Source organism: Cloeon dipterum, chromosome 1 (assembly GCF_949628265.1).
Source record: "Cloeon dipterum chromosome 1, ieCloDipt1.1, whole genome shotgun sequence".
Classification (NCBI taxonomy): Eukaryota; Metazoa; Arthropoda; class Insecta; order Ephemeroptera; family Baetidae; genus Cloeon; species Cloeon dipterum.
Window position 1 is genome coordinate 19405206 of NC_088786.1, and position 26390 is coordinate 19431595.

General features: G+C 40.1%; 1 protein-coding gene across 5 annotated transcripts in view; it reads left to right on the plus strand.

Moving 5' to 3' along the window:
• Positions 1-26390, plus strand: part of LOC135947653 (pneumococcal serine-rich repeat protein-like) — a 162520-nt gene that overhangs the window by 37175 nt on the left and 98955 nt on the right. For 3 of the 5 annotated variants that reach the window (XR_010575699.1, XM_065496530.1, XM_065496533.1), the window contains exons 1-2: positions 13917-14168; positions 19601-19669. Coding sequence is in view for 4 of the 5 variants with exons in the window: in XM_065496530.1 (XP_065352602.1) it covers positions 14136-14168; positions 19601-19669 (102 nt within the window). In the remaining variant the exon portion in view is untranslated. Of the gene's footprint in view, positions 1-13916; positions 14188-19600; positions 19670-26390 lie in introns of those variants that run through there. The other 2 variants (XM_065496532.1, XM_065496531.1) reach the window with 2 other exon arrangements.

Consider the following 26390-nt stretch of genomic DNA (forward strand, 5'->3'; position numbering starts at 1 on the left):
CTAATATGGAACAACTAACCTCGATTGCTGACATCTAAAACGTTCAAAACTAATAAATTAATTTTGTTCGAGAGTCCATGCATTAAATTGTAAGTAAAATGACTGCACTCTGCCTGTCAGTGCCAACAGACGTTTGAAGTTAGTTCAATAGCACTTAAGCCCGACAATCCATCTGCTAGTCTACAATAATCTATTTCCAGCAGCCCAGTGATTAAATCTCCCTCTTTCTGTCTGCCGTGAAAGATGAATCGTCGCCTTTGAAGAGAAAAAAGGTCAAACGGAGATTTTGTTGACCCAGAATTCAGAAGTGAGAAGTGAGCCCGCTTGACAAGCAAGGCCGTCGTTTTGTGTTTTGGCTGCCTCCCCTCGGCCACACGCATGAGAGAGAGAGAGAGAGAGAGAGAGAGAGAGAACGGCCACTTGCGCCCTCGCAGCAGATTTATTATCTTATTTGCTTACCAGAAAAAAGCCAACAACAGCACTAAGATAATGATAAAATTAAAATGGTAGAGAATTTTGCTTGAATTCAAATTAATGCAATTTAGATAGGATTACTTCAATTTATCATATAGAAACTAGGAATATTTCCATTATTCAAATATTTTTGCACTTAAAAATTAAAGGGCTCACACTCTTGACCGTTTGGTTTTTCCACAACCAGTTGTTCATTCAGAAAAGCAGTAAGAAATGTCCAGTTTTTCCAGACGATAGGTATTTTAGGTAATTATTTTTCAAGCCCCATGACAAATTACCGAAAAGTGCGGGTCTAAAGCTCAGAGGAGAAATATCTTTTCGAACTCTCAGGTCAACTGTGGAACGTAATTTTACTTCTGGACTTACTTCTGAAGCCAATGGTAAAATATAATGTTTATAGTATATTTAGTGATAATACTGATAATTTAAAATCAATTCACAAGCACTGTACAACTGATTTGTTGTAAACTGAAAAATTGACCAATATGACGCCAAATTTTATCAAGATAGAGTATAAATGTTTACCTATGTTTCATGCTTGCTCCTATTTGCCTTCATTGTCTTGTTAAAAAGTTTGCTTACACATTCAAGACTAGCTCTTCACCTCAATCCAACCAGAAGACCTGGTTTAAATTGTGTTTTTGCTCTGCACAAGGTTTTTACCATTTAAACGACGGAACAATTTAAAGTAAAGAATTAATGCCAATTTGTTATTTGGGGATGAGACGGGAATCCGGCCAAGACTCGAGTTTTGTTGGTCTGCACCCAAAGTTTTTTATCATTAAGTTGGCTGATCTCCGTTCGTGTAGCCAAAAATGTTTTAAAAATTTTGCAAAACACCTCCACGGCGTAGAGTTTCATTTGTTTACTGAAGGAAGCCAGCCCGCTGATAATAAGTGGTGGTGGTTAGAGGACGAGAAGTAAATATATCTTTAAAAGCCTTTCGCGTGGAAAATTTACAGCCCACAAAAGAAACCACTCCCTCTAAATCAAAAGGGTCATCCGAAATATATACAATAATTTACATTGCATATGTGTCTAAACTTATTTTTTTCAAGAATTCGACGTTCCTTGAAAAACTGGAACTAGCCGTGCTATTTTCGCTCTCATTCACAGATGCTTTGTTAGCTTTTGACGATTTTCGAAAGAAAACATGCTGTGCTGCTCACCTTCGCGTACGGGTCATGCGTGTATTTTTGGCTCGGAATCGAGAGAGTGAAAAAGTAAGAGAGAAATTTGGCAATCAATCGGCGGCGGCCATTGTTTTTCGACGGGACCAGATATGTATCATTAAGAGCGAGATTAAGGGGCCACGGCACCTGCGCTCTTTGTTTTCGTCGCGCGCGCGGTCCGAATTTTTTTGGCATATCGAAAATCTCGGAGGGGGGTTGGATAATGTCCATCGGACAAACAAGCAAGTGGGTCGAAATCGTACTCGGCGCGGCGGCAGATTCAGATAGATTTACTCGCCAAATGGCCGCGAGCCAAAGTGCCGTTAGAAGAAAACTATTCTTGCCCCGCCGCACGCACACTCACACTGACAAACTTCTTCGCCTGCCTATGCCTGCCCATCCACCCTTGCCGCTTCGAGGGGTGATAATATAGTACACACGGCCCTACAGCATGTATATAAATCTCAATTCGCGCGCTGGCCGCCATTATTTTTCATTAGCATAAATAAATGCGGTTGATTGAATTATGGCTGGTAAAGTATAAGCCGCGCGCGCCGAGCCCAATTAGCGACCCCGATCCGCCCCTGCCGGTCGCTGACCCACTTCCTGGCTGCTGCTGATGATGCTGCTGGAAAAACACCGCACAGCAACTCACTAGCTCCCGTGATGCGATAAAGCTGTAAAGCAAATTGGTGCCGGCGGGATATTAATGTTTGCTTTTTGTTTGGGATTAGCTTAGCTATTTACTCTCTTGCAGCAAAATCGATTAGTTATGCATCGCAGACTGCATAACCTGCAAACAAACGGTATGGACGCACGTTAACCTCGAGTGTCGCTCCGACCAACCAACTGGTTACCATACGTATTCGATTCTTTTATCTCGGAGGCTGTGGGAGAGTAGATCACTTTTTGTGATTAGGATCTGAACAAACATGCCTTTGGCCGGTGAATATTGTCCCGATGATTAGGGCTGTGCAAAACCGGTTATCGATTATTTTTTCTTTTGCCTGTATGATGTCGGGACTATCAAATGAGTACGAATCATCAATTTTTAAGCATTTTGACAGATTTTAGAAATCGATTATTTTCGATTATTTCATCCAATCCGACTATTTTTCGATTATCTCCTATAAAAAAGCGATTATTGTCTGATTTCTTAAAAAGGGGTTATTTTCCATTATATTTTTCCGAAAACCACGCAATCCGCGAACGTGCAACAGTACTTTAAGCATCAGAGAGGTTGCCGAAGCCAATTTTTTAAAGGAATCTTAAAAAACAGATAATTTTTAAACATCATTTAATCATTTTAATATACAGTAGTTATTGCTTCTATATAGCTCAAATTTTAACATTGATGGTTTTTTATCGTTAAACAGTATTATACGTGAGCAATGATTGATTTGCAATGTAATAATTTGTAAGGATCGCATGAGGTAACCAGTTGCAGAAAGTTGTTATTACTTAAAGTATAGCTCTACAGCAAGAACAAATTATTTTTAGAAAAGCTTTAATTTTTTCCAAATTTGCGAGAAAATCAGCTATTAAGCTTTCATGTTAGTCATATTGCGAGTCGAATCAATATCTTGATTTGAAATCATAATTTATTTCACCAGAAGAGAAATTTAGATCATAAATCACACACCATTAATTGGACAGATCGTGACGGAAAGGGATCAAAATCAAGCGAAAAACTCTTTGACAAACTTCTATAATTTGTCAAGCAGTTAGGCAATAATCTGAACTTTAATTGTTTGACAGTCCTGATTTCATTATTGCTCATTGTAGAAGTTGCTTAATTCCCCAAACAATTAACAAAATGAGCAACTTGCTAAAGCCAACAATGCAAAAATATTTTTAATCTTCAGTGGACTGTTAATTGTAAGTTCTACTTAAATTTTTTCACTCAAACAATTATTTTTTTAAGTGTTTTGACCCATCAATGCGACTTTAATTAAATTTTAACTGTCTAACAATACTTCAACACGATTAAAACATTCCACAAGAGCTAGTAAATAGTGATATAAAAATTTAAAATTGTTTTCGGCAAAATGTTACAAATTTTAATATCCTTAACGAACTTCTTTTGCTTTTCCAATAAAAAAATGTATAGATAGAAAAATATATAATTTATCGCCTATATAGGAACAGGAAACCACATACGAAACCGATTATTTGATAGATTATTTGACTAGAAACCGATTATAAAACCGATTATTTGCCTCTGAATTTCCGACTATAATAATCGATTATTTCTTTGCCAAATCGACTATTTTTGCACATCCCTACCGATGATTTAAACTATTGCATGGCTTTTAGCGATAACAAAATAAAATGAAAATTCTAGTGCTAGAAGTACATCTCACTAGGTTAGTCCACTTGCTGTCGCTGAGGCGCTGCTGTCTCGATCTTAGATTAGCACACTACGTCCAATCATAGAACCACTCGCTTCTCTGATTGGTCGCTGGCGTTCTTCTGGTTTGCTAGGTACCTACTAACAACCGCGGAACTAACGGTTTCCCCCGATTTTCGTCACGTTGTGTCAAATAGTCGACTGAGTGATTCGGCTGCCTAATCTAATTTGTGCATCAGGAATCAATTGGTACTAGAAAAATTCCAGTAGGGTTTTGAAGGTGTTTAGAGTGGTACGAATGGCTTCTATTCTTGCTGTGTTGACGGTCCCTAATTATGATTAAAGCACTTTGCATCTTGCTGTGAACTAACACTCCAAATGTGTGGAGCCTTCCACAGCAACACGACTCGTCTAATGTAAACCACATCCAACTGTGCTGATTGTAAGAGGAGCAGACTTAGATCAACGCTGGAAATACCGCAAATGACGAAAGCAGACAGAGCAAAAAATAATCTTCGGCCGGAAACTATTGTTTGGATTAAACTTCTCGCTTGGGCGGCCGCGAAACTTGGTTCTGGCCGTGCGTCAGCAGCGCTGCGAAGGTCATAGGTCGCCTGGCCGGCCGCGTTTGTCGTCAGCTGGCGCAGGTAAGGCACGCGCGTGCAGTGCAGATAAATATGTGCGCAGCAAGAGAGTTGCGGTCGCTTTGATCGCGCCCGGCGTCTTTCGGCAGGTCCAGAGGCCGAAGCAAGTTTGCGGCCGACCTCTGCGCCCCCCGATCGATTCACTCTCGTCACTCCGTGGATGCTGGAGAGCGGCATTTGCACAGCAGTTTGCAAATTACGCCGCCCGCCTCCGCCGCTCCCCTAGATTAAAAATCAACTTGCTTGCTCGACGGAGCGCAAACAAACTTTCTTGGAAGGGGATCAAAACTGGCGGTAGCGGCCACCGCCACTCGGCCGCGTGCTGCTGGAATAAAGGCGATTTATATCGCTTCGTTATTATGTCCGCACGACGCTCACTGCTGGCAGGAAACTTGTTTTTATGCCCGTGCACTCACTCACTCACACACACAAACACGCGGAGCAGAAAAGTTGGCATCGCGCTCTCCACGTGATTTGTGGACGCCTCTCTTTGGAAAGTAGAACGGGGGATAGATCGTGTCTGCAGTAGTCAACTTGCGAAGGTGCCCACGCCGTGTTTTTGTTGCTCTCGGCATCATTGACTTGTCTCCGAGGAGTGCGGTGGGGACGGGACATTCGGCAAAAGCGCCCAGGCCTCTAACTTTTGTTTGCGTGATAAATCGCCATGATAAAGAAAATTTGCTTTCTCCATTCCCTCGAAATGCTTCGACAAACAAGTTAAATTTGGGGATTAAATCGACTGTGAACTGTCGACATTTCAGCGATGGTGAATCATGGTTTTTAGAACGCTCGTTGAGTTTCTCAAATGCATCTCATGAGTGCGATTTAAATGTGAGATCAATTAATATTCCGTATTTTATGAAAATCTTAAGTTTGGCTGCTGATCTTAGGTCAGCGGGGCTGAAACAGACTCAGTACAGTACAAGAGCGTGAGAAATTACTTTCCAAGCAATGCTGATTTTGATATAGTTTAAATTCCATGATTTTCAGCTGAAAAATATTGAAAATAAAATTGTCAACAAATTCAATCACTTCTCTTTATCTTTGAAGCCCTACATAAATTCACAGCCCTAATCATAAGCAGCAGTTTAGAAGAGTTAAATTGTTGTTCTCCTTGACTGCACAATGAGCAGTGTTAAGTCTCATTATTCAACCATGAGAAACGCAGCCTCTGCGTGCGTTGACGGAAATGAAACTTTGAACTAACAAACAAGAGCAAGAGCGTTAATTAATTAGTATGCCTACGTTCTAGATTACTTTCCTTGTTTAAATTAACATCAAAGAATCGCATATCCTACACGTACCATTATAACTAACACGTTTTTTTATTTATTTTGAAACTATTTCTCTTTATAATTTTTTGACCTCTGGCAGAATTTTTGTAAAGAATTTTTAAATATAAATTAGATCATATTTAATTTGACGTAGAGAGCATTACGTCTCCGATGTGACGTAATTGAGTAAGTTATCCCTGTAAATATTGACATAAAGGAATAATAAATATATATCTTTGTAACGGATTATATAAAAACAGCCTACATAAATATCTTTTGAACTATTTTTAAAGAGAGTCCTCTTAAAATCTTATTTCTTATTCTCTGCTCTGCTTGGTACGCTAGGCGCACATTATCTTTTACAACACGCGTGTGTGACCTCTGGCACCGACGCAAAAAAGAAGCAAGCGTGTGTTTTGCCGGCGACTGACGACTGCTCTTGGACCACGCACTTCGCTCCTGCTCACTCTGGGTCGTTAGGACGGCACGGCACACCGTGCTCTCGCTCTCTTTGCCAATTATTTTTACTCACTCTATCCGAAACCGGACACCGCGAGTCGCCGCGGGAATGAAATTCGTTTTGTCTGGCCGAGAGAGTAGGCACGGCGTGGAGCGATTCTATTTCTGGAGGCGCATCTCATGAAATTTGTGCCGCGCGCTTGCCGACCACAAAGGAATTTTTATTCCTGCGCTCTGGCCCCCTCCACTTTATCCCTCTGGACCCCTCGCGACCGCTTGCAAAACAAAATGTCATTAATGCGGACGCGAAGACGACCGAAATATATTTTTTCGGCTGTTTGGAAACCTCCAAAGCGTCGAGCAGCGGTCTTCTCAATGGACTTTATCTAAATTTATTTTTGTTCTTGGCAATGATTGGCGATTTTTATAATTCAATTATCGAAGCGGGGAAGAGTTGCATCATTTTAGGGCTGTAAATTTCAGACAGGGTTTGGAGCAAAATAGTCGGTTTTAAACGGATTTTTGGTTTATGATTTTTAGCATAATTCACACATGATAAAGGCTTGAAGAATTTTTTCGATTCTTAGGTAAAAAAGTACAGATTTTCAAAAAAGAGACATTATTAACGTGTTTTGTTCTATAAAAATCCCAAAAATAGTGTTGATTCTTTAGATTTAAAATAAAGAATTTATATTTAACCTTTGAAGTCGAATTTTATTTTTCGTCTCCCTCAAAAAATAAAACTGCAAAATAGATTTAAAAATTATGCAATGAAACTGCCTTTATTTATAAACAAAAATCCACTTTGAAACTGTATAAATGAAAATATTTTAACAAAAGCTCAAAAATTTTACATTTAATTTTAAAAAAAGTTACTTTTACGAAGAAAAAATTGCACTCTGTTATGGATACTAAGCTGATTTAAACTTTATTTAATCTGATCTGGCCAGATTTTAGACGCTTTAAGATGGCTTTCGATGTCTAATACAATATTAAGAATGGATAAATGGCTTAAATTGCATCAATCCTCCACATTTGATGGCTATGCCACGTTTCGAATCTCAGAAAAAAATTCCCAGCCCTAATCATTATTATTGTGGGCACACTTCTCGGCCAATCAAATTGAAATTACTCACAAGACTTATGAGTGTTTTGTGGGGAGCGTACGTGCCGTGTTTGGCGACCGCCAAACGAGCGAAATCGGTCCAGCCGATAAATCTCGATCGCGGCGGCTGCTTCTCGTTCTAGTGAAAAGCAAGGGCCCCGGAAAACAAGAGAGTTATGTGCACGTGCCGGCGGCTAAATTTATTATTTCCAGCGGCAAAGCGGCCGTAAATTTGGCGAATCTATCAGCCGACTCACCTTTTTTCGCCGGACCGACGAAGCGGCGCGAGCATGGAATGTAAAAACGCCGCGCGCTCTTTGTTCGCGTCATATCGCGGATTTTATTGCGAAAGCAATTCCTTCCTCCAGCTGATTTATAAACAAGCCGAATTACTATCGCCGGTGCGCGCGGCGGCGCGGCAACAATGCCTTTGGCTTTTCAAATGCGGCCGGCGGAGGAAACGTGTTGAATAATTAACCGCGTGCCGGGGCGCCCATTTTTCTCTCTTTCCACCACCACCACCGCCGCTGCCCCGCGAACAATGGGCTCGCGGGAAATGGACGGCCGAAATGAGGAACGAACGCTTTTATTCTTTGCGCTGAGTGCGAGAGAGAGAGAGAGAGAGAGAGAGAGAGAGAGAGAGAGAGAGAGAGAAAGAGAGAGACTGCGGCTCTTTTGTGCCGCACATGACTCGAATCGGTCTCTTGCACACCCTTTCTGTGCAATGAAAAGTGTGAATTTGTGGAAAATCAGACAATTCCATATCTGGCAAAGTGAAAAAGTGCCTCTGCAGACGTTACTCAACGAAAAACAAAATTGTTTAATGGTAAAATAGTCTGAGAGAGAAATATTTTTGGGATGTTCGGTTTACTTACTCTTTGAAAAATAAATAAATAAACTGATATTCAACTCTATACTCAGTGATCAGTGTAGGCTCATCAAGAAATAATTTTTTCCTAATAATCTGAGTGGGATTTTTCATTGGAAGGTGACACAAAGTTGGAAAGGGTTAAGCGATTTGAATAAAACTTGATAATGTTGATTTCCTCTGTTGGAAGGTGATCAACCAAAAGAATTTAAATATTCCGAGATTAAAAACTTGCTCATGTAAGGGACACTCAGTTGTTGGTTTTTTAAATTCAATTATCCTGACTTCCTGAAGTGGCTGAAAATGCAAATGACGCAAACTTGATGCCATTTGGAAGCAACAAAAATCAGCATTTAGAGGCAAGGTCAATTAAATTTGGCCAAGATCTTAAAATATACCCGCAAGTGCATAAGTATTATTTATATATATTATTTATTATATTTACCATCTTTCTCATAAAAATTATTATTAATCTGACCAGAAATCTCGGTAACTAAAGGATGAACAATCTTTTACACCAAACATAACATGTGTTTGCTCTAGGGAAAAGAATCTTAATTTATTTTTCTTCCTAGTAGGTGCTTCAGGAGTTCAATTATATTTACTCCAGTATAACCACGAAATGCAAAGGAAATAGCCGATATTCTGCTACCTGTGCATGCATACGGTTTCTATTGCTAATTATCGTGGCACAATCAGGCCGAGCGAGCGAAGCAAATTATTTGCTTCTGATGTTGACCGAAAGTTGCTGCGGATGCGGAAAGTTACCGTGTTGTTGTTGTTGTTACCAGCCTGCTGCTTGCAAATAAATGTGAATAATTGATGCTCGATCTGGCTGACGCGCCAGAGAGCATGTAATACATATTTCTCAACAAGCTGCAAAGCTTGTGCTCCTGATACTCGCGCTCGCGCAAGTGAGAGAGCCAACTTGCATTATTCAAAAGCAAAACTCGGCGACCGAGTCTGCGCTGCTCTCAAAGGTCCGTTTGCTTTGATCTCCGCCGCCCTTTGTCCGTCGGAAATTAACCAATCGGCACGGCAAATACGGGCGTTTATATGACTGCTAACGCCGAGTATATGTGTTCAGCAGTGCGGGTCATTGGCATCCACTGCTGATGGTATATAGTCCGTAATAGGACAAATCATATTGCGAGAGTTTCCTCATCAGGCAACGCAGTTGTTTGTCCTTTGCAACTCTTCACTGTAGCCATCGCCTCGAAGCAAGAGGGAGAGCAAAATGAGCTAATTAATGCAACTAGAAATTCCGATGTGTAGAAAAGCCTTGTTGTCATTGCATGAAACAATCCTTGAGGAAAAATGTATCCATGTGGAATTTTAATTTTATCAAAAGGATATAACTGCAAAGTTTTGATGCTATTCAAAAGGCAAGCACGCTCTCACCCATACAGAGATATTAATTTCATTTTATAAAACATTGAGAAGTTTCAATCACAATGAAGACGTCCTCTTAGAGAGTAATCGAAATATGCACAAAAAAGTAAGCTTGCTGAATAAATAGACTGCTAATGTGGAAGAAAACTCATGAATTTCTTATCATTCAAGGATAAATATATCTTTGATTAATTTCTCTTAAAAATCACATTTGTTCTTGGGTGAATTAATATAACAATCGAGAGACCATGAAATAGCAAATTATAAAATTGTATAGCTTTAAATTCATACATAAATTCATGAATTAAAAAATTGTTGCAGCAGCATTGCAACTGAAACAAAATGATCAAGAATGAAATTTTCCGATAATTTCCCTGCCAACTGGAGGGACTCAAAGAATAAGAAATTCATCAGCTTTGATTTTATTGCGATTGAAGCCAAATCAGCTAATTTGCATGCATGTATATTTAACAGGATGGAGAAGAATGTTTACGCCGATTTCATTGCACCATAAATCCCCGTTAATCCGGCTCCTTTGGCTTGCCTTCCGCTCTTGGATAAATTTTCTCCGCACTCTAAAATACCACTAGGCGTTTTTCAGAAAGGCCATACTCACATTTTTCCATCATTTGCAGTGCAACAATAAAAATGATAGCATTTGGCCGAAAACACTGAACGCATATTTTCATTCGGTCGACTAAGGAAAATGGCCAAGTGGCTTCTGCCAACAATTTATGAGCGCGAGAGACGGATACGCGCTTATCTGTGTCCACCGGCTGAAATTGCTCCTTTTGCCAATTCCTGGCGTGCGTTTGCCAGCGAGGAGAAAGCGAACGAGGCTGCGTTTTATTACTCTTCTCGAGTGCACCTACCTCCGCACACACACACAAACACACGCCAGGAGAGGGAGGGAGAGTCGCTGGCTGCTCCACATTGATCCGCTTTAAAGGCAATAAGTGCACTAACTAATGGTATCAGTAGCTTTTTACGAGCTCTGCTCTCCGGCAATAATACCCCGGCCGACAGCACAGGCAGCCGATATACATGCATGCAGCAGTAAAACTCAACGGCCGCCTGCTTTGTTTAGATAAAAAGAGAGGAAAAACGCGCGCACGCTGGGGCGCCGAACGCCACACACACTCGGCAAAAGTCGAAATCAGAGCGCCGAAATTAAAAGCTGCTGCTTTGCGGTGGATTTATGACCGGCCCCGTTGTTGACCCTGCCCGCTTTTTAATCAAAACCGCGATAAATATGCAAATCACCAGATACGGCGGATCTAACTTGAAATAGCATTTCTCCTGTTGTTTCTGGCTTTGTGTTTAAACAAAGAGTAGTATGGATCTGGCTAGTCAAAACTGCTGTGAGCTGAAAGATTAAAAAAATATTTATAGGTGAAATTCATATGAGTAACACTTTGTAGCTTCCGTTGGTTTCTTGCCCTAAAAATGAGACAAAAACAGTTAACCGACAAATTACTGTGGTGAAAATTTGCTAAATTTAATCACAATGTAACGAGTATTTGGATACTCGTTTAGTTGATATGTGAAAGATATATATCTAAATACTCGTTACAACAAAATACGATCAACAATAATCAATTAAAAACTAAATCATACGAAATTAATTTTAATCCTGCTCTTTCTAGTAAATGCATTCTGAAAGCAACATATTGAGAAATTTTATAAATTTTTAAAACATTTCAAGCAAGCACGAAAATTTTATTGTGTTTTAATAAAACTAAAATTAAAATACCATCTTAAAGGGAATGTATGAAATTGCAGCGGCGAATATAGTTGTTCCCTCCACAACGCCTAAAAGGCTAGACTGGTAGCATATTTTAAAAAGGAATATAAAATATATCTTAAGATATAAATTTTTCAAGATTGTACTGCCTATATTGCAGTTATCAAAAAAATGTACACAGATAACAATAACAATATTAATACAGCACAGAAAACTAATTTTGTTTTGATTTAAAAAAATTTCTCACAATGGATTACAATGATTTTATTGTTTCGCTATTATTTTTTTACTATTGAAAATAACATGGAAATGATAATTTTTCAACCATCGTAAAACATTTTTTTATTAGCATTTACAATTTACAATGGTCAATTTAAATAATTATAATACATGTAAATGTATGCAAAAATATGCTAATTAGCTGTGTTAACAAATTAAACCATTTTCCATAATCTGCAAACGAACGAACGAGCAATTTGAGAGTGAGCGAATGGTGCCGCCTCTGTTCGTGTGTGCACCTTCCTCTATTGTGAGTCACACGCGGCGCGCTGCTAAAAATAGAACGGCCACGGCATTTTTAATCTGACGAATAAAACAACAGCGCAAACAACGGTCGCGGCGGTATTTATTATACACGTTTTTTTCTGGAGCACGCCACATTTATTTTTTGCATTGGGCGAGAGGGATTTTAATTTAATTAAATGGTGACACACACAGTGAGAGAACGGCTCGTTGTGCGTGCTTGCGCAGATTCTGCCCGATTTGGCATTTGCAGCTGCCGTGTCTTTTGTGCGAGCTTATTGTTATTCGTCGCTGGCGTGTGAGTCAGTTTTCGGGCAGCCAAGTCTGCCGCCAGCTTTTCTTGGCAGTGACGCGCTGCACTTGATTGCACGAGAAGCGTCAGCCGAGCTTCTTAAAAGACACACCGAATTTATTCTGACTCGTAATACCCCCTCTGTAATATAAATAACACTCACGTACGTTTGTGTCAAATGAATTAATACCTCCGCTCCAAAGATACTGAAACCCTGATTGAAATGAGATGAATATTGGGATAAAAATGCAATTTTATTTTTTCTCTGGCTTCAAAACTAAATTTTGTGTTGAATCATTGGCAGTTGATTTTAATTTCCCTTATATCAACATAGCTCGAAAATAGCGTCTTTTTTAGTTCGTTCCAAATGAGATTCAGTTTTCAAAGACCCACAAGAAGACCGTAAATAACATATTTTTAAGTATAGAGAAATTTAAACCAGTTAAAAATTTACTTGAGCTTATTAAAGATAAACTAATATTTTGATGAAAATCAAGGTTTATAAAATCACTCAATGAGTACTTGGGATTATCTAAACATTTAAACCATATACTGAACATTTATTAATAATAAAACTAGTTAGTTAGTTAATAAAACTATAAATACTTAGCCCAATGAAAATTAAATGTTAGTTTAAATTATTAAAAGTAATTACTAACGCAATCTTTTGCAGAGTCTCCTGCTCTTTTTCTGTCACACTAATAATTTCCCATAGTTAAAAAATTATTGTGTCTATTTCTTTTCTATAATCTCAAGTAGTTTATTTTTGGATTTTGTTTCCTCATAATTCAATCATGTCTTTTATGTAAACCATCCCCAGCCGAAAAATCCCTTCTTAATCGGCTGGACTTACGTTCCGAACAACAACAACAACAACAAGCATTTTATTTTGATCTCAATTCCTCCCCTGCGATTTTCGAATGTATGCAACCGTTTGCGCCAATGTGATGTGCCGGTTGCATAAGCACTCGAGCAGGTCGCAAAAATTGTTCCACTCTGGAAGATCGGCTGAGCACCGTCGCGTCGTCGAGCTTTAAAAATAAAGCCTGTGTGCGTTTTTAATATTGCGTCTCGTTTGAGAAAAAAGGGGCTCCGGCGGCGTCACTTTTTTCATCTGCGCGCCCAGCTATATTTTTAAAGCACACACTGTACTCCTGATATTAATAAATCTGGAGCGAAAGAGCACCTTCTCTTTTCTTTTTGATGGCGCGCCGTCGTCTTCAAAAAGCAGAAAGAGAAAGCACGAAAAAAAATTAAAACGAGGCGCGGAGCGAGCGAGCGGTTACTTAAAAATAAATAATGAGCAGCGTGAATAAAAAATGAAGAGGTTATTTTAAAAATGCGGCACGGAGAGCAGAGAGCGAGAGAAAGCTTTCTTGTGTATGCAAAAAAAGAACTAACTTTCGCTGTCGGTACTATCAGCGAGCGACACACCAGAGTTGAAGAAGGTGAGCAACAAAATCCGCGACAAGTGTATTCGGTTTGATTCTTTCTCGAATAGGGCCGGTGCCAGAAATAGCAGATAAAAAGTCGCAGCATGAGAGAAAGAGAGATTCGCCGCGCGCTACCGAGGGGGAGGGAGGGGTACACAATAGGGGGCCAGTGTTTCTCAGTCGCTCGCTCGCTCTCCGATTGTGTGCCGGCGGGCGAAAAAAGGAAGCAAGCAGGCTGGCAGTCAGTGCTCCGCGAGTGTGCTTTGGTGGCCCCGCGTCTCTGCTCCCATGGCCCCGATTCGTTAGTTTAGTTTGGTGCTGGACACTCGCAGACTGGACTCAACGCCGTCTCGCAGGGGTTGATATTTTTATTTGGTTGTTCAAGTGCAGTGTGAGGTAGTGCAGGATGGGACACGTCAACAGCGGCCTCCTCGATCAGGTGACCCAGCGAGTGCCCGGTTTGTCCTTTTCCGCCCTTATCCTCGACAAAGCAAACACTGCCAAAACTCTTAAATTTAATTCAATTATTTGCTGCAGATCAAATATGCAATCATTTCTTTGGATTTTTAATAATCACACTCCCGTCTCCTTTAATGAAAATTAATAATTGTTCATTGCTGACGTTGAGTTTATTTTTTTTTAATATATCTTGTATCCAGTCGAGCCCGTTGAATGTTTTTTGTGTGTGTTGAATTGCATTTTTTCGTGGATGCGGCTTGTTCATATTCCAAATTGCTTGCTCCACTCGATTAAGACATTTTTTTGTCCTTGAAACTAGATTTTAGGTACAAAAACAGTGGAAAGGATTGCTGCTCTTACTTTCTAAACAAAGTATCGACATTATTAAAAAATAGAAAAATTAAATAAGGGAAACTACTACTAATGCAAGCATCACAAACCGTAAGGATTTCTTCTTTTCACTGCACTAAATACAAACAACTTTATTTATTTTACTGTTTTCCAATTACATTACCAATTTTAAAGTAATTCATAATAGAGCATTTTGCATTGTAAACTACAGCAAGGTGTCTAATAATGAAACGAGGACTTAGGAACATTTGAATTTCTTTGCAAATTTCTCGAAAATAGAACGGCTTGTAAATTATTTTTCGCTTGATTTCGATCCCTCTGGTCACGATCAATCCAATTGGGTATACTTCTCCTCTGGCACAATAAATTTTGATTTCCAATAGGGAGACTCGCCGCTTGATTAGCATGCAAACCTTTGAGCCGATTTTCTAAAAAAAAAAAAAAAAAAACAGCAACATGGGAAATTCTTAGCTCTTTCCTTAATTTTAGATAGTATTTCATGTAAAGGTAGAATGGATTCAAAAATTTTCTGTCAAGCGTCATCTTAATAAATATTAAGTCGACAAAGCACATATGACTAACCCGACTTTACCCCTCAAAACATATTCTAAACAATTTTTTCTAGAAGCGTCACACGATATAACAATCTTATTATATTTTCGACCTCTTACATTAACGGGTAAATTTTGACAGTTTGTGAAATAAGGGCATTTACAGAAAGTACAATCAAAATTTTTAAAATTAATATAGCTATTTGCTGCAATAAGCAGCTTTACAATGTGTAATGATCAAAAGAGGAACTTGCGACAGTCAATATATAGATATTGCTAATTTTCTCAAAAATTTACATTGCTTGACCATATTTTTTGGCAGATTTCGATTCCCGTCGTCGAGACGTATTCAATAGTGTATGACACTTTTTGAGGGAATTTTTGTGAAATAAGAATTCAAGTTGGAAAATTGTCATCGACATTTGAAAAGTATGATGACTTTACAGACACTTTTCTCTAAACTTTATTTGGACAATTTGGGCTTACTGAGTCCTTTTAAGGATTAGTTTATGCATTAGCTACATGCTTTTCCTGGGGTTTGCAGTATCGATTCTTTAACAAATCTGGCATACGACTGCCAATGCATGTTGTTTCCACTTCCATCCAAACCAGCCGTTCTTGCTACCAAACCCTCGTCCAATTTTTTTACGTTTTGTGTGCCCTCGACGTGGCCGCTAATTGGTCGTAAATCTCAAGCGAGGAATTTATTTTGTGGCGGCGATCGCGATCGGTCGGACGCACGCATTCCGGATCCGGCCGAACGAACAGCGAGCGACCTTTACGCCGCGCGAGGTTAATTGTCGGGATTTTCGTGTTCTTCGCAGTCGCGGACAAAGCTTGCCAAGTGCTCGGAAAATGATAGAGCGCGAAAATTGTTGCGGCATTCGGTCGGTCGGTGCATCGCGACGAGATCGTGATTTACGTCCAACAGCACCTGCCGGCCTCGTTGCTCTCGAAATACGCGATTCACGAGAGCGGCATTCTGGGTCGGGCGAGCATATCGCACGTACACGCACGCAAAAGCATAAATTTTTCTTCTGTTGGCAACGCGTATCGCTTAATTAAAGGCTTGATTGTTGCGGTAGGTCCAATTAAAAATTTTTGGCAAATTGTCGGGCTAAAATTAGATGGGTTGTGTATTTTAAAATAAAGAAATATTTAAAGTTTGTAACACACGGGTTGTCTATAGGGTTGGCATAATTTTTAAATTAGCATGAAACGCAAAAAAGGATTTTCGGGATTTTCAAATAATGTTATACATGTGAACAAATGACAAATCACCATGGCTGTGAAATTCAGCAAGTTAATTTCAAACCTAGAATTGATAAGTCTTTAGTGAGAATCACTATTTTCTCAGCAATGAAAATTTGATTTTATGGTAGATATTGAGGCATTTAATTCCTGATAAAAGAATTCAGCTATTGAAATGACACAAAATATTGAGTTGTATCATTGATATACTTAGCTTATTTTAAAGTTTAAAATGAAATTAAAATGCAGTCCTATCTAATATTTTTTTGTAGGAAAGATATAAATCATCTGAAAACGGTTGACTTTAAATTTTTCATAGATAAAATTTGCTTTTTAAAATATTTTTGAGGTCAATCAGTTTTTTCGTATGTTCAATTTTGGTAATTATTTAATTTTATGTATTGACAATAGCAAGAATAAACAAGAATCAAAAATTTGGTAGAGAAAATTTTAAAGATGATCAAAGTTGGCTTTGAAACTGTCATTGATCGATTTTTTTACCACAGACAAACATCTAATTATAGCATATTTTGCAAAAATAAATGCTGCAAAAAATCACAGCCCTTAGGGAAATACAAAGCATCTCAGCTCGAATTTAGTACGCTCAGTAATGTTTAAAAAGCTCAAATCCCTCGAGAAGCAAATAATAATGGCCCCTCAAAAATACCATGATTTCAATTAGACCACGTCAACTGGCGAACGGACGCGTTTTTTCCTCCCGATAGAATTGACGGGCAGACACCATTTTTTGCGATACAATCCGCGTCCTCTCTCGTCCATGGCGTGCTGCCTCTCTGTAATTATTGCCGCGCGCACGCGAGAAATAAATTATTCCCTTTCAAGCGGCAGGCGGGCGAGCGCCGATGGAGCGACGAGAGAGCGAATGTGAATGGGTGCGGTTTCAGCACAAAATGCTTTCATGCCAATTCGCTCGTGCTCGACGTGCAAATTGCAGAGTGGCGCGTTTTCAGCAGCGCGAATTATTAATTTGCACTGCACTTTGGCGTTAATCGACGTCAATCCCCATTTGCCGAGTGATTCGTCATGCGAGCCTCTTTTTTAAACTAGCGCTCGCACGTGACAAAATTGTCCGATTCACCAGCTTTCGTGTGATGGTCGTTAAAATATTTTTCTCTTCATTCTTTGTAGTGCTAAAAAATTCTAGGTTAGGAAATTTTCGATGGTATCTACAACAAAAATTATGACGGTATTATTAATAGTTTTATATAGCAATTTTAGATATTATTTTTGCTCATACAGCGTATATACTGTATTGATTTTTAACAGAGCTCAATGGTCAAATCAAGATGGTCTAACTGGTGAATTTTAGTTAATTTCGTTAAAATTGTATCATAATTGAGAACTATTCTTGATCAAAAGTTGTCTTCATTGCTTGAAAGGGTTATGAAATTCCTTTTAGATAAAAATCACTGGTCAAATTTTCCAGCTATTCATGATTACAATGCTAACTAAATTTAAAAGGTCACGTCAATTAACAAGAAAATAGTGATTAGAGGGCTAGTATTCACAAATATTTGCCTTAAAAAACTAGCATGGACTAAAAATAATTAAATATCAGCATTTAATTTGACTTTTTACTTTTTATCTTCTCATCCGCTTACTTCTCATTTATAAAGCCTTACAATGTTTATCATTCTGAATGCGGGACACATTCTGCAAATCAACCTGTATAAATTTATTAAATTCGCAACGATTCATTTTCAACACGTCTATCTGGCTTTATTCCCAACAAAGGATATCCAAGCGGAACACATCTTGGCTGAAAGGGTAGCACGGGCCCGCTTCGATCGCTCCAAATATAAAGCCCGTCCGCTTCAATTAACGTTCGACGGCCGTTCCGAGCGCGTTGCATAATTCAGGCAAATTTCAAACAGGTCTAGTGGAGCGAGAGCATCAGGTTTTGCGGTCGTGTCGTACACAATAATTATTCGGCAATGAAACGGTGGCAGCGGCCGGCATTATATGTGTCTGCCAACGAGCGAGCGTGTGTTTGTAATTCGGCCGACCGCACAGCACACGCAGCCGTCGACAGCATAAAAGGGCCGTAAAAGGCGAGAGTGTATTGAAGGCGCGCGGAATAACAGGTAGCCGCGTGCAAAATTGATGCGTTGCCCCCACTCCCTTTCTAGCCGCGGCGGCAGCGAGCACACAATGCCTGGCAGACGGCTAACCGCGCTGCCTCAAGTTTCCATCCGCGGGCGCCAAGATTGCACAAATATTTAAATAATTCCACCCCCGAGAGTCATTTGACGCCGCTTAAACGCCGCCGCTCATGCACACCTCGCTGCCGTCGATTTGTTATTGCCTCGGAAACGGCAGTTTCTGCGCGTGATTAGCGCCGATTCTGCGGCTTGCTCGGTCGGGCGGAGCAATTAAGGAGGCGGTTTGCCTGGTATCGAACTGTTAAGAAATGGAGCTGACCCCCATTTAGGTCTGGAAAAGACATCTCGCTGGCTTCTGTGGTGCCATAATGACGCTATTTAGAACTGGGGAACGGCATAATTGAATTTTCTATTGTAAAAACTACAATAGAGGTGCTATGGGAGCTTTATTTCTTGTCAATTTTCTTTCTAATAGTCCATTGGCCCCATGAAAGCTATTGAAACTATATTTTACAAAAATTAAAATTAACGTAGCGGCTATAAAACTTAAAATACTAAGATAAATTATCTCGAGCTGCACAGCGGGTTTGCTTGTCTCTCAGTTCTCATCAACCACAGCTATCAAATAAAATCAAAATAATCAGCAGAAGATTCCTCGTCACCAACCGTTAAAAATTGTAGTGTACATTTTTTATTGCTGAGAATTAAAAAAAATCTTTTGATGCCCCGCCACAATTTACAGTTTAGAAACTTTGATTAACTTATTTTCTATATTTGAGTTACGAATTACAGTGTTTTATAGAAAAAAGAAAAATTTCTAGTTTTTACACCAATAACTTTTTCATTAATCTTTTTCAAACCTTTCATTTAAGAAACAAAATTAAACCCAATTTATTAGGCTTAATACACACGAAACGAACTATCTTTTCTGTCCCCTATGTATTGTGTGCGTGAGCTTTCTCGTCTGTCAATATACCCCTCTTTGTTTCGAGCCCCGCGCTGAAACAGTGCCCCCCGCAGCGCGATGCAATTTCCAATTTCGCACACAATTTTCACTCATGCATGTTTGCGCGTGAGAGCAGAAGCAGTTGGAGGCATGTACAAGATTAATGTGTTGGCGTTGGTGTTTGTTGCAGAGCGATAGCAGTTTAGCTGACGCCGAGGCCATCGGTTTGAGCAGAGCCGATATGACTGCCATTAATTCGGTGAGTATTACTTATGCGCCCGACTAACATAATGCCCAGCAAACATCACACGCACGCCGGCCAGCCGGCCGGTGCACCTCCGCGCGAGCAAACAAGGATGAAATTTGTGCTTGTTGAGCACAAAACACAACTCTGGCGGTGTAAACAGAGCAAAAAACTGCTGACTTTCCGAACTCGAGAGCGCTAATTGCGCTACTGGTGTCCGTTCGCCTGTTTGCCTAAATGAATGGAAAGGGAAAGAGAAATTACCACATAGGTGTGATGTTTGCATTTGGTGATCAGTGAAAGAGGCTTCTGAAAAAGTCGATAAATCCAGGAGGGAGTGATTTTTTTATCTATGGCATGCTATAATTTTTTTATTGTAAGAGAGGAGATGCTGCTAAATTCCGAATTATTCTCTATGGCTACCAATGCATAAAATGATCCCTAAGGATTTATTAAAAGCCAAAATTGACCTTGGTAGCACCTTAAATATCATAGAAAGGTAGTTGAAAAGTTAGTGTATATTTCAAATGATGAGCACTATCTCCATGCACTTGAAATCTCATTTTATTTCAAAACAAAGAGTACCCTCAAAGAGTGTCATAATTAAACAGTTTGGATAGATCCCAACGAGAGAAATCTAAACCTTCCCTGAAGTGCTGTCAATTATGGTGAAAATTTGCCTGATGCAAATTTTAATTGTAGCAGGATCCTCTTTTGACTTTTTCACATGGCAAAGTTCGTATTTAAATTAGCAATTTGATCTACATTTTACTGTAGCGAACAATTCTACTAATTTTCAAAAGTTGCCCTGAATCAATCCACATTAAAATGGGCAAAAAAATCAAATAAATATTTTTCCTGAACAGTTGCTACACAGATTAGGATAAAACAAGTGTCTATATTAGCTTACTGGAGCAACCGGGCCTGCCTGTTTGTGCATTAAACTGCTCGCAAATTTAATTTGCATTCAAGCATGAACGAGAGGAACCTTTGTGCGACCGATTAATTCAATTTAATACGCACATTAAACCCTTCGTCCTAATCTGATTTGATTGGAATCCTGATAGCTGCTCGCTTCCGTTCTCCGGCCTCTTAGGAATTAGATTGGAAAGAGGCTAGTCGTCTGTTTCCAACTTTGCCTCTTGTCGTCTACTGGAATCTGCACGCGACATGATTGGAGCAATAAAAGCCAATGCGTCGCCCGCTTTAACGGTCGTTTCAGAGCACAGCGTGGGTGCCCGTATAGTACATTCAGACCCTTTTCGCGCCGCCGTCGAGACAACAAACACAACAGCTCATTATTTTCGCATTGCTCTCAAAACACAAATTCAATGGAGGAGCGAGCAGCAGTGCGGTAGGACGTTGCTCAGACGGGATTAGCTCCACTCTGTTTTGCCTGAAATAGTGAGCTGCAAGGCACACGCGGTCGCTTTTAAATTTTATCAAACATTCATTAAGCCACGCGGAGAAGAGGAAATCGCAGGCACTTTGCACCCGTGCAGATCCATTTCTGCCTAATGGCGCCGATAGCATCTAACATGCACGGCTTTTTCCTTTCTTGTGTCTTCTATAAAGTCTTTCCCTCCCTTGGAAGATCCGCCACAGTCTCGCTTTATTTGATGAAATTGCTTCTGAAATGAATTGAAGCCGGACGAACTTCTTGAACAAACTCGATTTGCATTTTAATGTCGGAGCGCGCCGTTTCTTCTTTCTCTTCCACTCCTGCTCGGCGCTCCTCTCTGTGCTAAGGCTGAAATTTTCCTATTACCCCGAGGCGAAGACTTTTCTTTAGCTATTTTCACAGCGGCTTGCTAATGCTGCTGGGAAATTGCATTCGAATTAAATCATAAAAAGACGAAATGGAAGTAAAGACGCACGCGAGCCACCACCAACGGCAAACTTTCCGCCTCGCTCCAACCCGCAAACTTACACTATTTCACAATCGGTGAGCACACACACTTTACAGTTTAGGAATTCAAATGAGCTCGCTAATAGATTTAGAGTTCTGAATTCCCCGGCGAGATTTTTAACTCGCGGAAGGAAAGGAACCTACTGCGTGCCTCCCGCCGACCCGTGGCCGAGGCTCAAGGCCCAAGAGTAATCGACGTGAAAGTTAATCAGCTTAGAAACCCACTGACAGATCTAGAAAGACCATTTTTCTCCTTAATTAACTCGGTGTTTTTAGCAATTCCCATCAGGATCCGGCAACTCGGCTGCTGGATTTTATTTAACTCCCGCGGCGCTGCAGAATTGATTTGAGCGAGATCGAGCAGCCGCAAAGGCGGTGCTCCCATCCGTTTTCCGGCTCCGTTGCACTTTCTCAAGAGGCTGCCGCGCGCGCGTTTCCAATTCAAATATAAATCTACCCTGGCAGCAGCTGATTCGATTTGCAACTTTTCCCATCAAACGGCGAACGCCGCAGTTTCGAATCGAATTCGGGCACGAGGAGCAGGGTGGAAGATGCGACGCCGCATGGATGGAATAAAACTCCAGTTTCGAAACTTGAACTCGCCAGCCGAAGTAACAAGCCGTGAAATGAGAGACGCGCGCGCGATTGTTAATTACGACGGCAATTATTCTCTTGTTGCATCAGCCGGATTAATTAGTCGAATCCAAACACTCGACGGCCGAATGTACAGCGCTGCAATTAGTTATTGTAACTTGAACGTGTCTTGACTGCAATTAAGACCGGCGGCGCTAGCTACAGAGACAAATCTAGTTAATTCATCCCGACTCTTCGAGATGCAGCAGCAATTCATAATTGACGATCGAGCCCCAGACTGTTAATTTCTCCTGGGCTTTCCTCGTTCTGTCTTGTCGTGCGGCTTTTCTAATGAATTAATTTATTAATTAACACAAAATGAATGCACAGTAGATATTCTAGTCGTACAATTAACTCAGAGTTGAATACATCTTGATCATTTTCTTCTTTTTCTATTCTTCATACCAGAGGTGTGCAAAATCAACAATTTTTTTAAGGATATATTATAAAGACTTTTTGTGAAATAATGTAATTTTTTAATTTGCTGTGGGTTTCTTCTCGGGTAATTTTTCCCAGCGTATATTTGACTTGCATTAATAGTAATAAAGATGCAGTTTTCAATAATGATCTTTTAGAATGTGACAAGCTTTTGGTATAGTGGGCTATTATAAACTCTCATCATAGATCTGAGTGGGCGCCTTCCGAGAAACATGTCCACAAGATTATCTGTCTGGAAGAGGATATAGATCCGCTATATATAATCACGAAAAAGGGACGTTAAAAGGAGAGTTTTCCTCGAAAGATTAATGAAGATATGTAACAGGTGCCAAAACAAGTAAAAATTCGACATTTTTCACACATATTCTAGAAAAATGAGGACATGAATTTTTAAAATTAATTGATTCTACGGGAATAAAACGGTTTATTAAAAAAATAACCAATTTTTCAACTATATGTGAAATTATGATTTTCAGTAGAACGTCAAAGCGTTCATTGGTTTGTGTTCCATCCCGATCTAAAATACCTCCTCCGCATTAAAATGTCTATTTAATGAATGAGTGGGTGTAATTCCATTTCATTAGTCAAAGCGAATGCTATATTCTCTGAAATTCACGATTAAATTATAAAGAAACTTTGTAAAACTTCAAACATTTGCAAGGTATCATTGAATGCAATGTGCGTTGCAATGTTCTGCATATAATTTGCATCAGTTCTCCATCCGTAAATAATTTTTATTACCAGCTAATAGGATTATTGATAAGTACAGACCAATCGACATTATTGCCTAGGAAAAGCTAGGTTCTCGCGTCCTGAATTGCTGCAGCCTTTCAGAGGAGAGACGCAATCAATTCAGACTGCGAGATCAAATAAATTAATCTGCCTGTTTGCTATTAGCGGTTGTTAATTAGAAAGCGCGTGCACAACCAACATTCTCCCGGGGCTGCAATGGGGAGGGGGCTTGGGGGGCCAGTGAGCTCGGCTTTGAAGCCTTTCAGAGTCGGCTGCGTGCTTTCAAGGCAAACGACACACACGCGCTCCGCTCCATTATATTTGAACATCTCTCGGCTTCTTATCTGTGGCAAAGTTCGGTCGCAAGCAAAACTGCGCTTGATGAATGATCAACATGGCCGCCCACGCACTGCTATTTATTAAAGAGCTTGCCTCCAGCACTATACGCCGCTCGCTCTTGAATGTTTATCAACAACTAGTGTCAATTCGGAGAAGAGCGACTCAGGTGCCTCCGCCTGAAGGAGGCTTTGAAAAAGCAATTTTGCTCCACGGGTAATTGCCTTCGATTCACGGAAATTAATTTGTATTGTTTCTATCTTTTCATAATGACGCGAAACAGACGCTTCTCAGAAAATTGGTGGGCCGTGAAAATCGATGCAAAAATTCAAGCTTGTAAAGAACATTGAAGGCAATTTTAGCCAGGGTTTGCAATTTGTTCCGCCCGGCTTTACCCTAAAAACAAAACAAAAACTGCTTTTAAAAACACTATGCCATGGACAGTATTTTTTGCCGAGAGAGTATTTTGCATTCGCTTAATTGAATGGAGGCTTTTAAAAACCAGAACATTGGTGAATTTTCTTATTCTATTTTATTTTTAACCCTAAAATAGCAAGTCTGAGAACAAGTAACCACATATTCCATTTCCTGGCCGTTATTTGATTTAATTGGACCACTAATTCTGAATGCCGATGCGGAAACGTCACGTTCTGTCCGAACGCGAATGGAAAGTGCGCGGATTATGAGCGATGGTCTCTTAGTTGCATTTATTGGGGGGCGGCTCCATCCATCTTTGCCGTAATGGCGTCGAAAGGGTCCCATTAGGCCGGCCATCCATCTTGCAAAGGTCACTCTTTTGCTCTCCCTCGGCGACTGCCGGCCACACGCGCCGAGCCACCCCGCAGGAAATTTCATTTCTAATTGTGTTTCAACGACCAGGCGAAATACGTGAGCGCGAAAAAAAGAGAGAAAGATGGAAGGCTCGATAAGTTGGCGCGCGCCAAGATAAAACCGAGATGCTGGTCGTCAGGCAAAAAATCCGTGTTTGTTCATGACGCAAGCTCGGAGGAAAGGGCTGACGAGTCAGCAAACATCGTGATGTGTATGTGTGTGTGTGTGCTGGTCAGCGGAATAGTGCGGTTCTGGCGCATTTGCTGAAATCGTTTTAAGTGATTGGCCTGCTCACAGTATTTCGTTTTTGCCTCCATGCCGATTCGGCTTAAAGATACATCCACAACAGGGATGATCGAAATTGTTCCATTATATATGTAAAAAATAAAAACAACAAAATATATAGCGGACCAACTTCTTAAGTTGATCTAATAATCAAAATTTTATATAGGATTCTTTAGTGAGAACAGAAATTTGATTTGGAGATTAAAATTAAAATAAAATTATAGCGTCCTAATATTATTTACTCTACTCACAACCAATATTGAACAAATATTTTGCACTTTTGGGATTATCAAGAAGTGGTCTATAGTTTGTGGAATGTAGCAGCATCTCTAAGATGTGCAAAAATCAGATCAGGAGTAAGAAACAATAAAATTTTAGATTTTTTCCGATTTCTCAAAGTATTTAATGGTTGTTTTTCAATTGATTTAGATTCTTCTCGTCACGATCTATTAATTCTGCATAAGGGAAATTTACCTCTGAGGTAAATTTCCCTTCTGCAGAGTTAAATCATGATTTTCAACATGGTAATAGTGCTTTCGCTTGAATTTGGAACCCTGGGCAAATTTTCCCTCTATCCCAGTTTTTAGATAATATTTTAAGGAAAAAACTAGTTTTCTAAAATTTTTCGAAGCATGCTCAACTTTAAAAAAAAATAGAGGTTGGATATATTTTCCACATTTTCCACGTAGTGCTCTCAAACAGCTTTCTTGTGTCAGAAGTTTTGGTCGAAGAATGCGTGTCTCGGTGGTTTTCGTGTGTCTCGTTTAGCAGGAAGACATTTCAATAATTTTGGCGCATCTCAGGGGTTTGCCGGCGAGACGTCATTTTTCTCGGGCGCCTTTTCTCGGGCGTTTTTGATGCATCGGTCGGTCTCAGGTGGCGAAGCAAGAGTGCGCGTCCTCATCTGTCATTTCGGCCGGCGTGATAACCACCGCCGGAGTCGTAAACATTGGAATAACTTGTGCCACCGCCGTCGCCACCGTCACGAGCGAGCAAACGACGCTTTTTTCCGTCGCCGGCATGTTAACTTTGGCACACAAGTCTTCCTTTTTATGCTCGGCTTCTTTTTGCGCGCCCCGTCGAGCGAAATACACGCAAGCCAGCGAAATGCGTGCCCCTTGAAAGGGTGGAAAAATCTCGGCGCTGCCGAGCACCACCATGACGCAAAGTTGATTGCAAATGCGAAAAAAGACCGTTGATGGCACCTTGGCGCGAGAGTCATTCAAAACATTGACGCAGAGCTCGCGCTTTTCGTCACTAAAGCGAGAAAAATTTACTTGGGAAAATGATTTCTGATTTTTTTTATCAAGGATGTCTAGAGGAGATTGACCTCGTTTCTTGAGTGTGAAAACAATGAGGAGCAATAAGTGGAAATGAACTACATTTTCAAAACGCAGGTGTTGCGGGAATGTAGGGTAGACATAGACATAGTTGACTGCCCAGTGGGTTTTCAGGAAATTTCCGGAAACAACCACCATTTTTAACCATTTCAATCGTTGTGGTTTTTAATAGGAGACCTCCAATGTACAAAAAATGCCGAAATTTTTCTCTACCAATGAAGGAGAGGTATTT